This window comes from Hyperolius riggenbachi, chromosome 2 (genome assembly GCF_040937935.1).
Source record: "Hyperolius riggenbachi isolate aHypRig1 chromosome 2, aHypRig1.pri, whole genome shotgun sequence".
NCBI classification, from domain to species: domain Eukaryota; kingdom Metazoa; phylum Chordata; class Amphibia; order Anura; family Hyperoliidae; genus Hyperolius; species Hyperolius riggenbachi.
In genome coordinates, this window is record NC_090647.1 from 438,909,807 (window position 1) to 438,925,966 (window position 16,160).

The window sequence follows — 16,160 nt, forward strand, 5'->3', positions numbered from 1 at the left end:
ACATACAGAGGAGCAAATCTCTCCATCAAGACAGAGCTTTCATGGCATCAAGACAGAACGTTCATGGCATTCTTAGTGAGCTTCCCTTTAGATATTTCCTGTTACTACGTGTCACGGACGGTTGCGGGGACGCAGGCGCGTCCTGGAACCGCCCGTGAAGAAAAGAACGATCGCACTCGATTCCTGCATCGATTGCGCCTCAGATCAATAGAACCAAGATTTGACGTGTAGTATCCCTATGCCTAGGAACAGCTGGGGGATCTGTCTTAGCTGAAGTGACAGCCTGGGGGGAAGGTGTTAATTAGCTTGGACATTTTCCCTGTGGAAGGCACAATTCCCCTTTTGGTTCTGGGAACCAGGTGACACTTAGCTGATCTCATGGAGATGTTAATTAACCAAAGGATGCCTAGGTACAGCCAGGCAGGCTACGAATCCACGGGAGGTCTTGACACTTTGCTCCCTAGTAAAGATCAAAGGAAAGTCAGCTGTTAGCAGCTAGAACACCTCCTGAATTAACCTGAGGCTCATGGCATAATCCATAACTTCCCAGATCTGTAATATTTCTGGGGTTCCTGAGATGGCAGCTTCACCAAACGTGGGGGAAGTGTAGCATGAGCCCCGGTGCTGGTTCTGAGGAAGTTTCAGAACATTCTGAGGTAAGGACTGCCAGTTAGGCAGTTTGAAAATGCCCTGATGATACCACAGGGGCCCCACCCCTCATGTCTGGTATCAGGGCGCTGGGTAAATCGAGACAGACCTGAAAATGTTAATAAATCTGCCCTGACCTGTACGGTTCTGTGAGATAGAGCCCATATATGGGTAGATATGATTTCTAGCCCCCAGGATAAGGGGAGGGCTCATCTCATCTTCTAAGGGGGTGTATGGCTCCCCGCCCTCACTCCCTCCTACGGAAGCAGGGGCATAAGAATGGCTGAGGACCCAAACTCAGTGTCCTCCACACTGAAACATCTTGCACTCATCAGATGCCAGCTTGAGGATATGCTGGCATCCACCTGGTCTGAACTCTGAACTTTGATTGAAATCCAGAACTCTGTTTTCCCACAAAAAGGACATCTTTCCAGGAACTAAGTATTTTTCTCCCTTCTTTTATTTTTTATACTGGCTATTACTGTTTTAATAATTGTTGATTTTAATAATTGTCTGTATATATTAATTATTTATATTGCGTGAATAAACGACTTTCTCCAAGTCATTCACTGTCTGCTACCCTGCTTATCAGCACACACAGAACTGATCCCGGGTCTCTGAAGATACGCTACTGTTTGTTTGTTGTTGGCTAGACAGAATATCGTGTGTTTAACCGTTTTATTCGCAGGATTAGTCAGTTAATGGGCTCCACGGTCCCATGGTAACCGCGGTGGTGGCAGTACCCTGAACCAGTGGGTGAAGTTGTAATCACCCGTGTCTCACAGGCTCCCTTCTGAGTTGTCTGCGGCTAATTCTTAACGGTTCCTGCGCATTGACTGCGACCAGAGTTCGCACGATCTGTGCGCTGGCACCGTTTAGAAGGCTAAGTGCGGTCAGCCACTAGGGCTCCTGTGACAGTGGTGGCAGCGGTGGGATCTGTGTTGTGCTGAAAGTATCTGCGATAGCGCTAGCGCTATCGAGAAACGAACTAATTCGTTGGTGTAGCTGGAAGGCAATATATTTTTTATATATACAGAGAGACTGTGTAGCCAGTACCCCTCCCCAAAAGTTTTATTTTATTTGGCATGGAAATGTCCGGGAACTACAAGAAAATGTGCCTGGCGGACCTGCAAAATCTTTGCCAAGAGAGAGGCATTGATGTCGGCCGCAAGACACAACGGGACCTGGTAACGGAATTGTTTCAATGGGATACCCAGCAACTGCGGGAGCCGGGGGTGTCCGCTGAAGTGGATACCAGCCCATCTGACCCAAGTCAAGGGGAACCAGAGACTGAAGATTCTGCGCATACGGAGGTTGAGCATCCTGCGGGCCCTGCTGCAACAGTTACGCAGGAGAATGTCAGTGTGGACCCCAATCCCAGAGTTTCTGAAAGTACTCGCCTGGAACCGGCCAGTACTGGACTGTCCGTTTGTACTGATCCGCTAATGCAGCAGGCATTACAAAAGCTGATGGACACTGACCTGGACAAGTACCTGCAGTACATGCGTGAGGAGCGCCAAATGCGGGAGGAACGGGAGCGGCAAGCCGCTGCTGCTGCAGCCGCAGAACGCCACGCAGAGAGGGATGCCGCTGAGCGAGAACGGGAGCGCCAACGACAGCATGAGCTAAACATGGCAAAAGTGCAACAGGCCAGCCGGAGTTCACCGCCCAGCCTCCCTGCTGAAGGAGCTGCACCACCTGTAAGTGCAAAATTTAAATTTGCTAATATCGAGAAAGACACAGACATTGACTTGTTTTTGCGATCTTTCGAAAAAGCATGCCGTCAGTATCGTCTGTCCCAAGACCAGTGGGCCAGACATCTGACACCTTTGCTGCGCTACAAAGCGCTTGATGCTTTCGCAGAATTGCCTGCGGAAAAGGATAATGATTATGCTGCTATAAAAGACGCTATCATTACTAAGTACCAGCTGACGCCAGAAGCCTATCGGAAAAAGTTCAGGGCCTGGCAGAAAAAGTCTTCTGATTCGTACCGAGATGTGGTCAGCAGCTTGCTCACCACACTCCGCCAGTGGACGCTAGGCCTCACCAAAGGGTCTTATGGCGTCCTGGAGGACTTGATAGTCCTCGAACAATTTCTGAACATTTGCCCTGCTGATGTACGACAGTTTGTGTTAGAGCGCAGGCCGGCTTCAGCCACTGTCGCTGCAGACCTTGCTGAGACTTTTGCAACTACCCGGGTGGCTGATACCCGCAGAACTGTCCCATCCAGCTGGAGAGGAGGTCAGCCCAATGCCTCGGCAGACCCTCCTGCCCCTGTGAGCCGTCCGCCACAGAGGCCACCCAGCGCAGCTGCTGCACCCAGGCCTGCAGCGCCTGGAGAGGTCACCTGTCACTACTGCCGCCAGCCCGGACACATGAAATTCGACTGTCCGGAGCGGAGACAGACACCACCAGCACCTGGATCATCTGCATCACCTGCACCTCACCCACAGCAGAGGCAACCCGCCAGCGAACCACAGCCTGGATCATCAGATTTTGTCCTGTTTGCCCGCGGAAAGGAAATCCGCGACCGAACCGACCAGCAGCAACTTGTTAGAGTGAACGGCAAAGTTGTCACCGGATTCCGAGACACCGGAGCTGACATCACGTTAGTTCACTCACACCTTGTACCAAAGGAGAGCATCAGCTCCAGCCGATCCCTTGCCCTTACTGGAGTAGAGGGCACCCTTTTCCACATAGCCCACGCAAAAGTGAAGCTGGATTGGGGAGTGGGAGGGGTCCAAGAACGGGTTGTTGGGGTTATGAAGGATCTCCCTGTGTTGCTAGGGACTGATTTGGGCAAGCTTGTGTCCTACTATGAACCTGCCACGACCGCCTTGTCGCTCACGGAAGGAGACGGACTCTCCACCCACCACCAGGTACTTTATACACTTGGGGGAGCACCAGGGGGAGGTGGGTTGAATGTGCCCAGTTCAAGGGTACCAGGTTCAATAGTGCCTGCTTCAAAGGCACCTGAGTTTGATGTACAGACTGTCTGTTGTGATGATGCTGTAGCTGTACCTGAGTTTACTGTACAACCTGTCTGTAATGAAAAAATGTCTATACCTGTCAATGTCATTACTGCATGCAATGATGATTTGAGTAATGTCCGTCTGTGCCATTCTGACAGTGTACCTGTGCTAGCAGTACCGCGCAGCTGCACTGCTCAGAACCCGAGCTCAGAACAGGTGGAGGGGGTTCCGGCCTCCTCCCCCTCCTCTGACCGCAGGGATGAGACCTTTCAGCCGCTGGCCTCGTGTGACATGAGCCAGTTGGCTGAAACTGACAGCGCCATATTCTCAGCCGCACTACAAAGTGACCCAAGCCTGGAGGTGCTCAGGCAGCAAGCCGCTGAGCCCCTCGCAGACGGGGCCGCTTTCAAGGTGTACTGGGAAGGTGGGAGACTGTACAGTGAGTCTGTACAGCCCCCTACAGGTAGATCCCACGCGAATACCAAGTGGCTTGTGGTCCCGAGTGCGTTCAGGGGACATGTGCTGAAATCCGCACATGGTAATCCTCTGACAGGGCACTCGGGTGTCCGCAAGACACTCGCCGGTATTCGGAACCAGTTTTATTGGCCCCGGATGAACAGGGATGTAGCAAACTACTGCAGGGCATGTGCCGTCTGTCAGGAGCTGGGAAGGTCCAGGGATTCCCGCGGGGTTCCCTTAGGTCCACAGCCACTCAGCAGGGGAACCCTGCGTGGGCTGGCTGTTGACCTAACCAACCCACTGCCCGTTGTCAGCAGTCCCGGCAGACACCACGTCCGACTGCAGTGGCGCAAACGCCCTGTCCAGAACGGTCCATGTTGGGTCAACCCTGAGGGTAGCAGACCGCGACCGGTCCAGGGGAACCGAGCCACAGGCTCCAATAGGTTTTCCCGCCGTACCGGCAACTCGAGGCCCGTCAGCCAGGTTAGCGGCGCCGCCACACATCGTGCGGATGAGTGGCTAAGCCGCGGACAAGGGGGAGGGCTGTCACGGACGGTTGCGGGGACGCAGGCGCGTCCTGGAACCGCCCGTGAAGAAAAGAACGATCGCACTCGATTCCTGCATCGATTGCGCCTCAGATCAATAGAACCAAGATTTGACGTGTAGTATCCCTATGCCTAGGAACAGCTGGGGGATCTGTCTTAGCTGAAGTGACAGCCTGGGGGGAAGGTGTTAATTAGCTTGGACATTTTCCCTGTGGAAGGCACAATTCCCCTTTTGGTTCTGGGAACCAGGTGACACTTAGCTGATCTCATGGAGATGTTAATTAACCAAAGGATGCCTAGGTACAGCCAGGCAGGCTACGAATCCACGGGAGGTCTTGACACTTTGCTCCCTAGTAAAGATCAAAGGAAAGTCAGCTGTTAGCAGCTAGAACACCTCCTGAATTAACCTGAGGCTCATGGCATAATCCATAACTTCCCAGATCTGTAATATTTCTGGGGTTCCTGAGATGGCAGCTTCACCAAACGTGGGGGAAGTGTAGCATGAGCCCCGGTGCTGGTTCTGAGGAAGTTTCAGAACATTCTGAGGTAAGGACTGCCAGTTAGGCAGTTTGAAAATGCCCTGATGATACCACAGGGGCCCCACCCCTCATGTCTGGTATCAGGGCGCTGGGTAAATCGAGACAAACCTGAAAATGTTAATAAATCTGCCCTGACCTGTACGGTTCTGTGAGATAGAGCCCATATATGGGTAGATATGATTTCTAGCCCCCAGGATAAGGGGAGGGCTCATCTCATCTTCTAAGGGGGTGTATGGCTCCCCGCCCTCACTCCCTCCTACGGAAGCAGGGGCATAAGAATGGCTGAGGACCCAAACTCAGTGTCCTCCACACTGAAACATCTTGCACTCATCAGATGCCAGCTTGAGGATATGCTGGCATCCACCTGGTCTGAACTCTGAACTTTGATTGAAATCCAGAACTCTGTTTTCCCACAAAAAGGACATCTTTCCAGGAACTAAGTATTTTTCTCCCTTCTTTTATTTTTTATACTGGCTATTACTGTTTTAATAATTGTTGATTTTAATAATTGTCTGTATATATTAATTATTTATATTGCGTGAATAAACGACTTTCTCCAAGTCATTCACTGTCTGCTACCCTGCTTATCAGCACACACAGAACTGATCCCGGGTCTCTGAAGATACGCTACTGTTTGTTGTTGGCTAGACAGAATATCGTGTGTTTAACCGTTTTATTCGCAGGATTAGTCAGTTAATGGGCTCCACGGTCCCATGGTAACCGCGGTGGTGGCAGTACCCTGAACCAGTGGGTGAAGTTGTAATCACCCGTGTCTCACAGGCTCCCTTCTGAGTTGTCTGCGGCTAATTCTTAACGGTTCCTGCGCATTGACTGCGACCAGAGTTCGCACGATCTGTGCGCTGGCACCGTTTAGAAGGCTAAGTGCGGTCAGCCACTAGGGCTCCTGTGACACTACGGTCACTGTCATGTTCAAGTGTCACGTTTCCATCATTGTTTCCCTGGTTTATTATTCAGTAAGCAATTCACTTCATTTACGGATGTCCTTCGTTCAGCACGCCTGAATCAGGGAAAATCTATTGCTTGAAGCCCTGGTGGGCTAAATTACCATGACCTATTCCAGAGTGTGCTCATGCTGCTAGTTGTCTTTGCCTGACCCTCCACCCCTTCCCTGTCTTGGGTACGCATCTCCTAAATCACCCAGGACAGCTCCTCTGAGCAGTGCATAACGATTGTGAATTGTGCAGACACTAGTTTTAAACTGCGCCTACGCACTGAAAGAAAGTGCTTGTGAATTAGTGCTCGCCTTTGCTGTTATCATTCGCTGTGCCTGCGCGGTACAGTGCCTGCTTTTGGAGAATCTCCTGGTTTTAGCATTCAACTGAAGGATCCCATCGAATACTTTTAGCCAGCACACACAGCAGGAGGCATCCTAGCCCTTCTTGGGCTTCATTCATTTTTATGGGTTTTAATTCAGGGGTACGTAAAGGTGCGTACACATGGACTATAATTGTCACCCACAAGGATAGAACCTCTATCTATGGGAGGCATACATTTACATGAAGAGCATGTTAAAATGCGAGCGAGATATTGACAGTAGTAGAAGATCGGTAATGGTATATATAAAATATATACCATTACCTCACACTAATCTCCCCTCAACCTATGCCTAACACCAACATACCCCCTACCTACACTTAACACTAACCTACCCCTTACCTATGCCAAACACTAAAAAAGCCGAGCATTCTGCTGCATCTGATCAAGTGTTCAGCTGTATGATAGTCAAACACCGGTCTTTGATTCTGCAGATATTTTCCTATCTGATATAGTATCCAAACCCTGTGCACTGCTTACGTACCCGTTCTACTGCCTCTACTAGTATCCAGGCTTCGGCTACATAATAGCCTTAGCCTAATGGCCAAGTTAAATCTAATGTGTGTACTTGGGTGTTTTACTTAGGTAAAAAAAGTAGAGATTTTCAACTTAGCTCATATCACACCATAGCAAGAGCTGCTGAAAGGCTAGCAAATTAGCAGTTGTGTGTCTGCTGTCCCATGCATGCAACCTCACAGAAACAGATGCTAATACTGTATCGAAGAGGAGCTTCATTCACAGCCAAATTATGCAGTGGGTAGAAGTGTGTGTGGGGACAGGGCTGTGGAGTCGGTGCAAAAATCATCCGACTCCAACTCCTTAGTTTGATGTCCAGGTACCCAAAATTGCTTTGCCTCCTGAACTCAACAGCTCTGGCGGGGGTGGAGTTTGCAGTTGCTCCATCATTATCCACTTGTAGATTCTGGCTATATACACCATCTAGGATCTGAGATACAGCCCCTCATCAAGCTGCTGCACTTCCTCTCAAAGACAGCCTTCCATACGTTTCTGTAAGGCCTGAACGATAGCATTGAGTGAGGGCCTCTTGGGACTTTGTGGCCATACTAAATATATGTATTCAGCTTAGTTTATTTCTAGTCATGTATATAGTCTGTGTTTATGTTTCGGTGGTACTGGCTTTCCCTCCTTTTCTTTCAGGGTCCTGGGATGTTACTGAGGCTGTCATCTCTGGGCAGAAATTTGACAGTTATTCTGTCCTGAGTGGCAGCTGTCAAAGGGAGTGGGGAATTGGCAGCCAATGATCAGTGACTTTCTCTCACAGCCTGAGTGATGCTGTCAATTTCTCCTCACTTTCAGTCAGGACAAGCTGCGATCCCCTCCCACCCACACTCTTTTTCGGATTTTGGACTGTCGGAGGCTACTGTCTTTATTGGCGGTAAAAGTTGCCCATGGTAGTGGGCAGGCTAAGTTATGACCTTTAAGTTTTATGATTGATGATATTCTTGTTAATAAAGTTTCATTAAAGTTATATTGGTTTATTTAAACAAATAATATAAATATTTACATTTATTAAAACCGCAATAAATAACGCCTCCGGCCAATTTTAATCCACATAGGTCTGTGTGTGCGTTCCTTTCGTTTTTGCATTTATTTTGTATATGTGCCTCTTAAAGTCCCATGTAGACTGTTCATCGAAATTATTGAACAGGAGTGTAGAGACAAGGAGAACCTCCATAATGAGGCAATTGTGATAAACATAAAAAATCCAAGAGTCCTGCTCTGCTGCAGTTCCAGAAGCTATGCACAGTAATGATATAGTTTGGTGATAGGAGTATAAGTTACCCAGTGCCCATATGCAGTATTAACACTTTATTTTATATCATAGTCTTTTAAGTGTACTCTTGAGATTATGCACCCAAATGTGTCTTCCTACTTCCAAAGTGCCAATATTAGTCAATTTTGGTGACTAATCAGCTAGGCCAGAATTCGGGGATTTAAAAACCTATCATCAAAATATATCCCAAGATATTAATTGCCAGATAATGTTAGGATATAAGCTCACTATATCTACACACATAAAGCATTTAGTTATCTATACCACAATGCCACAGACTACAAAGACCGGAATATAGGAATTGCTGAGAGAACTTGTAGATCTATTAATAGATTTACAGAAATGTTAAAAAGAGTTGGTAAGAACTTAGAAAAAAGAAAAGGAAAAAAAAAAAAAACATCTCCATCAGATTTCACCTGATCATCAGCACTTAACCTCCTATCCATCTGTAATAAGAAAAAAATAATACTTAATTGCTAGAAAGCAAAATCAAATTCATGAAATAAAAACCTGCACCTAAAAAGTACACCGTTCACTTTCAAATGCATGGTTAAAAAGCACACATAAGTCATACAACAAACTCCTGATCGGCACAAAAGAAAAAGTCTATTTATGTAATTCACAGTTGACTAAACCCACAGACTAGAATAGTTACAAAGGAACTATAACTGAATGTGCATAAAATCGCTGTGTCTAGGCAACAGAGAAGATCCGGATGTAGGAATGTTCGCTTTGAAAACCTGGAGAGTAAAGAATCATTAATCTGAGCTTGATTCATCATGCCCTACTTACAGAAGTACAACTGCTTATGCCTAAAGTTCCTTTATTTTGACAGTTAAAGTGAACATGTTTAAAGGAAACCTAAAGCCAAGTAAAGAAAATCAGTTTCACTTACCTGGGGCTTCTGCCGACTGGGAGTTGGCGGGCCACTGCGCCGGACGCTATTGCTAATGGGAACACAAGCAAGGATACCCGTGGCCAGTGCCACGCAGGTGCAGTGGCTCGCCATCTCCCAGTTGGCGAAACCGAAACTAAGCCGTGGCGGGGGAACGGAGGATTGTGGAGGACCGGCGAGGGCACAGGGGGCTGGTACAAGCCCCAGGTAAGTGAAACTCATTTTCTCTACTTGGCTTTAGGTACACACTGTTCAATTCCCCATGCATTCTAAATTAAGCACAAATAAGTGATACAACAGCCTGCTGATCTGCACAACAGATGTGCCCATGACCATACAATTCACTGTTGCCTACAAAGGAGGAGTTCCTAAATATTAAATAGTTACTGAGGAACAATAGTTGCATACCCAGGAAATCCATGTATCTACGCAACAGAAAAGTATGACGACATTGTTACATTTTCTACAGTACAGATGAAAACCACTTCTTTTGAGAAGCCTGTAATCTGAAGAAGGTAATTTTAAGAATATACACACAGCCGAGAGGATATACCAGGGAAATGTAATCATATACAGGGTGACCAGCCCTTTTAGTATAAATACAGGAGTATATAGCTCCACATTAACTTCCTTGCTGGTTATCCCGAGCTCAGCTCGGGGTAACCTGCGCAGGAGGATATCTCAGGCCCCGCTGGGCCGATTTGCATAATTTTTTTTTTGTTACAAGCAGCTAGCACTTTGCTAGCTGCTTGTAACTTTCGATCGCCGCCGATCCGCCGCGCCGAGTCGCTCCCCCCCCGCCCCAGAGCCCTGCGCTGCCTGGCAAATCAGTGCCAGGCAGCGTTGAGGGGCGGATCGGGATTCCCTATGACGTCCCGACGTCCATGACGTCGGTGACGTCATCCCGCCCCGTCGCCATGGCGACCGGGGAAGACCTGCAGGAAATCCCGTTCTCAACGGGATTTCCTGCATACTCTGATCGCTGAAGGCGATCGGAGTGGGTGGGGGGATGCCGCCGCTTAGCGGCTATCATGTAACGAGCCCTTGGCTCGCTACATGATTTAAAAAAAAAAAAATTTAAAACAAATGTGCGGCGCTGCCTCCTTGCCGGATTTTTTAGACCGGCAAGGAGGTTAATAGACCTAGTGGTCAGTAATAAAAAAACACAACTTTAATCGTGCCTCACAGGGTTCACAAAATAAAGTATAAACCACTAATGTGGAGGCCTTGGCTTATCCCCCACATTTAAACATATAATGTGGTGTAGCTATTCCACATCAAAGTTCAGAATCCTGCTGGTATAGGGGAGGTTGTAATCACTAACATTCAATCAGCTGTCATATAGACTGCTAGCAGATGCTGCCTGTAGTCAGTACAAACCATCACCTACATATACATATCAGGAGTACAAGAAAAAACTTGGTCTTCTATAGGCAATATACTTGGGAACTAGCTGCACTGTGTGCGATTGCACCCACTGGGCAGCAGTTCCAGTTATGTGTGGACCTTCAACTCAGATATTCAATCTGCTATAACCACCATTACATGAAAAGTTAAACCAGGCCTCACTTGCCAGTATCAAAAATTACTTTATTGTGAACAAAATATTCAGGAGTGTGTATCAAACCACTGTATAAAACCATTAAAAACACCATAGGAGCTTCAAAGATGTCTCAGCATGCCCCCACTCTCAAAACCCACTTCAGGCACCCATGCACGCCATTCATTCCATAGGAGAGCAATTTAGCGTTTTGTGGCAACTTAACAGAGCTCTGCGTCTAAGTGCAGCTATTAGTTATTTTGCTGTTGCTTAACATATATAGAGCACATCCAAGCTTAAAGAGGAACTCCAGTGAAAATAATGTAATAAAAAAAGTGCTTTATTTTTACCATAATTATGTATAAATGATTTAGGCAGTGTTTGCTCATTGTAAAATCTTTCCTCTCCCAGATTCACATTCTGACATGTATTATATGGTGACATTTTTACTGTGGGCAGGTTATGTACCTGTTTCTAGCTGTTCTGGCCTTGCAGACAGTTGTAAACAGCCATTTCCTGTCTGTGAACATTGTTACATTGTGGCAGTTTGCCCAGAGTACCGTACAGTACCAGAGCCTCTTGTGGGAGGGGTTTCAGCACAAAATCAGTCATACAGCGCCCCCTGATGGTCTGTTTGTGAAAATCATTATATTTCTCATGTAAAAGGGGGTATCAGCTACTGATTGGGATAAAGTTAAATTCTTGGTCGGAGTTTCTCTTTAAATGATCAGTAGGAAAGAACACGGTTTCTGAGTTGATAATTGATTGGACCGATTGTGTCAGCATCCCCAGTCCACTAGAGTAACGCCGTACATGCAAAGCGACAGTCCAACTTCAAACAACAGGCTGATTCACTCTTAGATTGCATAGCTCATCATGCTTAGTTGGTAAGCCTTGTATATTAGCAGCAGTAAGTAAGCTTCAGCATAGCATAGATTTCATCATGTTCAGCATAAACAGAGCGTCAGGTCCGCTATAGCCACCAACCTTATTTAGGGGGTCATCGTTTCCACATTCCCTGTTACTCCCCCAAGGGTGTGCGGTACCTCTGTTTAAAAGTTGCTCACAAGGGCTGCGCAGTCCTATCAGCGGCGGCTGTTGCTTATAGATCTACCCGCATGCGCCCATACATCAGTGTTACGGCGGGGATCAAGCTTGGGGCAGCGTGGAGTTGAAGCGATGGGCGAGGCCGGCCTCAGGAAGCTCCTCCCACCGACATGTTTCGCCCAATGGGCTTCTTTAGGGTGTCGGTGGGAGGAGCTTCATGAGGCATGTACGGCGTTACTCTAGTGGACTGGGGATGCTGAGACAATCGGTCCAATCAATTATCAACTCAGAGACAGTGTTCTTTCCTACTGATCATTTAAGCTTGGATGTGCTCTATATATGTTAAGCAACAGCAAAATAACTAATAGCTGCACTTAGACACAGAGCTCTGTTAAGTTGCCACAAAGCACTAAATTGCTCTCCTATGGAATGAATGGCGTGCATGGGTGCATGAAGTGGGTTTTGAGAGTGGGGGCATGCTGAGACATCTTTGAAGCTCCTATGGTGTTTTTTAATGGTTTTATACAGTGGTTTGATACACACTCCTGAATATTTTGTTCACAATAAAGTAATTTTTGATACTGGCAAGTGAGGCCTGGTTTAACTTTTTTCATGTAATGGTGGTTATACATATCAGGAGGACATATAGAGGAGTGATAGTGCTATTTACAAAGTGATTGTATAATGTTCTTTAACATGTTTCACCCTACGGCTTTTTCAAAAAGTGCTATACATATATACAATGATCATAGTGCACCCCCCACCAGCAAAATATCCCCCAGCAAATATTCCAAGTCAAAGCTGAGGCACTGTTTGCAGTGCAGGTTTAAATAGACAGAGAGAGGAGACGCACACACCCAAAGGGTGTGGCTGCATGCATTAACCATACCTGTTCAGGCACATATCAAGGTTCTGATGTATGTGAAGTGGTGCGCACTAATGCGCCCTGTAGCCAGCATCTCTGTAAGCTGTAACCGCCGACTAAACTTGCGGCGCATCACTTCCGGTGGCCGCGACATCACTTCTGATCGGCGCGTTGGCATAGTAACCAACAGCCTAGGTAATTTAAATCCACTGCTGACTCGGTTTCCCATCATCCTCTTCTACCCAGGAAGAACACTTGTCATCTTAGCTGAGCATTGGTATTACTGATCCTCCTATATTACTTTGTGATTTTATGGTATTAAATGTATAATTTGCTTGAAATGAACCTCATTTAAAAGTGTACCAAGCGGTGACTTAGGAGAGAAAATTAGATACTTACCTCAGTGGAGGGAGGCCACTGGATAATCCAGATACCTCCCCCATCCCCCTCAAGCTCGCTGTTCCATCACTGGGACCCTCAACCTATTCGACAAGGGCTTGTACAATAGGCTTGCGTAACCGCGCTCCTGTCGTGTACAAGCACGGCTGCACTGCATGGCCACCTGCTTGAGCATGGCTTTTTTCCTCTGTGCATGAGCAGCTCTGTGTGCAGTGCAGTGCAGTCCTGCTTGTGCATGTCCATTTTGCCATCCGACTGATACAGACTAACCAGCAAGCGTATGGCGAATCAGAACTCATTGGAGTGTGTAAGGGGCTGCAATGGTCCAAAAAGCCCCCTTACTAAAATGTTATGGAAAACAAAAGCTTGCTTTCTTAAAACAGAAAGAATTAAGAAAGCAAGCTTTTGTTTTCCATAACATCTTAGTAAGGGGGCTTTTTGAACCATTGTAGCCCCTTACACACTCCAATGAGTTCTGGGTCACCATGAGCTTGCTGGTTAGTCTGTACCCCTCGTTGTTACAAGCCCTACTCCATAGAGCCAAATTAATCCATGCCATGCACTGATGAGGATCAACCAATCCGAAACAGTCTGTATGCATGTTGGATTATTATGGCTCTGTACTAATAACAAGCTGACACATCATTGCATTCCAGCAGATCTGGAGGTGTATTTAGCTTCTAAGGGCAACAATGGTTAATTTGCATATATTTAGCAGTGATGCACTGGGAGACATCTCGGAGCTCACTCCAACATGAATCATCGCAAATTCTTTCTGTTTCAAGAAAGCAAGCTTTTGTTTGCCACCCGACTGAGAACGGCCTATCTCTAAAAGTGCCTTAAAGCGGATCCGAGATGAAAAACTAACTATAACAAGTAACTTGTTTACATATCTTATCTAAAGTTTAGATAGTTTACACAGCAAATCTAGCTGCAAACAGCTTTAACAGTTTATGATTATTAATTTCTGTGATACAATGAGGGCAGCCATGTTCTGTTTGTCACATTACACACAGGCAAGCTGATAGCATCTCCAACCCCTTAGCATGTGACAAATTCAGTCGCCTCTCCTCCTCCCCTCTGCCTCTGAAATCTCTGGCTAGTAACCTCCTCCTCCTGCCCAGACTGAGCTCCCATAAGCTCTTGATACAGTGCCAAGGCACTCTGAAAAAGCTGTGGACGAGGCTTGTTTAGTTTACAGGGAATTAGAGTATTAAAACAAAAAAGTATTTGACTTGAGGAATTCCCTATAAACAATAGGAAAGGAACACAATTATGCAATGAGTAAAATTTTATCTTGGATCCACTTTAAATGGAATTACATTATGCATCTGGTAAATTCTAAATGTTAATGTATTACAATTTGTATTGATCATTTCCTGCCATAGTGGAACAGATAGAAGAGAGTGGTTGCTAGTGAGATAATGAAAGCGATTCCGTAGTGAATGCTGATCTAATTACGTGACCATGAAAGATGCAGGATTTGAGAATTCAAGAATTCTTACAGGTTTATGGGAAACCAATAAGTGATGCTGATATTAAACTCACTTGTTTCATTTCAGTCCTCAGCCGACTGATGCCGCATCTTTCAGTCTTGGTGGCACCCGTGTGTCCCATTTCATGTATGGAAATGGCTGGGCTGGTAGCAGTTGATTCAATGGGGCGCACTAAAGAAGTAACAGCAGATTATTTTGTGCCAGTACAAAAGCTCATTTTCCAATCTAAAACAAATACGTTTGCATCAGTTACTAATTACAAGGCTTTGGCTGCTTTATTGGCTATTGTCTCATTTTGTCTCACTTTTGCATTGTACACAGTTCTGTGGAAGTCATCACCATGCAGAAAACAGTGCCCCAATATAAGTCACAAATGCCATCAGCATTAATATACCATAATTGCCCTAATACTGGTTAAAGGAAATCCGAGGTGAAACTAATCTGATGAGAAACAATTGTATCTGTCCTCCTTCTCCTAAAAATTACTTTTGTTGTGTTTTTTTTTACTGTTTCATTGTCTCTGCTCAATAATGCCTTCATTGAAGTATGCCAGAGCTGAAATCTATGAATTATCGACCCTTTTTATCTCTTTCCTGCTCGCAGAAGCCATTTACTGACAAGAAAGTGTTTTATAGCTGTAATTACTTATCAGTGAGGGTTATGCTATAGCAACACCCACACCCACGGACCTGGCACCTCTCACCCAGCTTCTCAAATCACCTTCTACTATCTAATAAGGCTTTTGAACGCAACACCGCTATCTTTGCTTGTTTACACTATCCTAGAACCCTTGACATTTTGCTTATCCAGTCTCTTTACAGTTCTACATATATAATCAGAATAAAGAAAATGTATTTATTGCGTGTATTTAGACTAAAGTAAGCATTAAAGGAGTTATCAGGAGAAAATAAATAAAATAAGTGCTACGTAACCGGGGCTTCCTCCAGCCTCTAACTCCCAGCATGTCCCTCGCTGCAGCTCTGCAGTCAGCCGTTCGCTGCAGCTCCGTCCCGCTCCCCGGCGATGACGTCAGGCCGACCTCCAGCGGCGCTGTCAATCACCGCCATGTGGGCCGGAGCGGACTGCACAGGCGCAGTAGTTCTGCGGCGAGGGACATGCTGGGAGCTTTGGGCTGGAGGAAGCCCCGGGTAAGTAGCACTTATTTTCTTTATTTTCTCCTGATAACTCCTTTATGGAATGTTTTTTTTTTTTTTTTTAGTTTTTTTTATGGGTATTACGCATGAACAATAAGATGCAAATAATTTCTCTTAATATTCAAATTTCATGTAAACTATATACAGCTTGAACTTATATCTATAAGAATTGACAGGAAGGTAATTGGTTCAATGCCAAGCTGCATATATACACTGCATACAGTGTCCTGCTACAAAATTGAGATGGTTAGACAATACACTTCAGTTTACTTACTGCTGCGTTCTACACCAAACTCTTTCCCGCTGAGAATGTGATGAAGAAGATTCTTCATGTCAAATGGACTAAGGCTCATGAGGCTTTCTGAGGCCTCTTCACCTGAAAACACAGGAGTTACAACCTATCACGAGCAGGTTCAGAATCAGGCCCTAGGTAAAGCATGCCTTGCTCCAGTAAAAAAACCTTCACATGAG

The 16,160-nt window shown here is 46.1% G+C and overlaps 1 protein-coding gene across 3 annotated transcripts in view; it reads right to left on the reverse strand.

Moving 5' to 3' along the window:
* PHKA2 (phosphorylase kinase regulatory subunit alpha 2) overlaps window positions 1-16,160 on the reverse strand; it is a 175,585-nt gene that overhangs the window by 12,635 nt on the left and 146,790 nt on the right. For 2 of the 3 annotated variants that reach the window (XM_068269976.1, XM_068269977.1), the window contains exons 27-29: window positions 15,964-16,065; window positions 14,588-14,706; window positions 8,710-8,739 (exon numbers count right to left, since the gene is read on the reverse strand). In XM_068269976.1, coding sequence (XP_068126077.1) covers window positions 8,710-8,739; window positions 14,588-14,706; window positions 15,964-16,065 — 251 coding nt within the window. The remainder of the gene's footprint in view (window positions 1-8,709; window positions 8,740-14,587; window positions 14,707-15,963; window positions 16,066-16,160) is intronic. The other variant, XM_068269978.1, reaches the window with a different exon arrangement.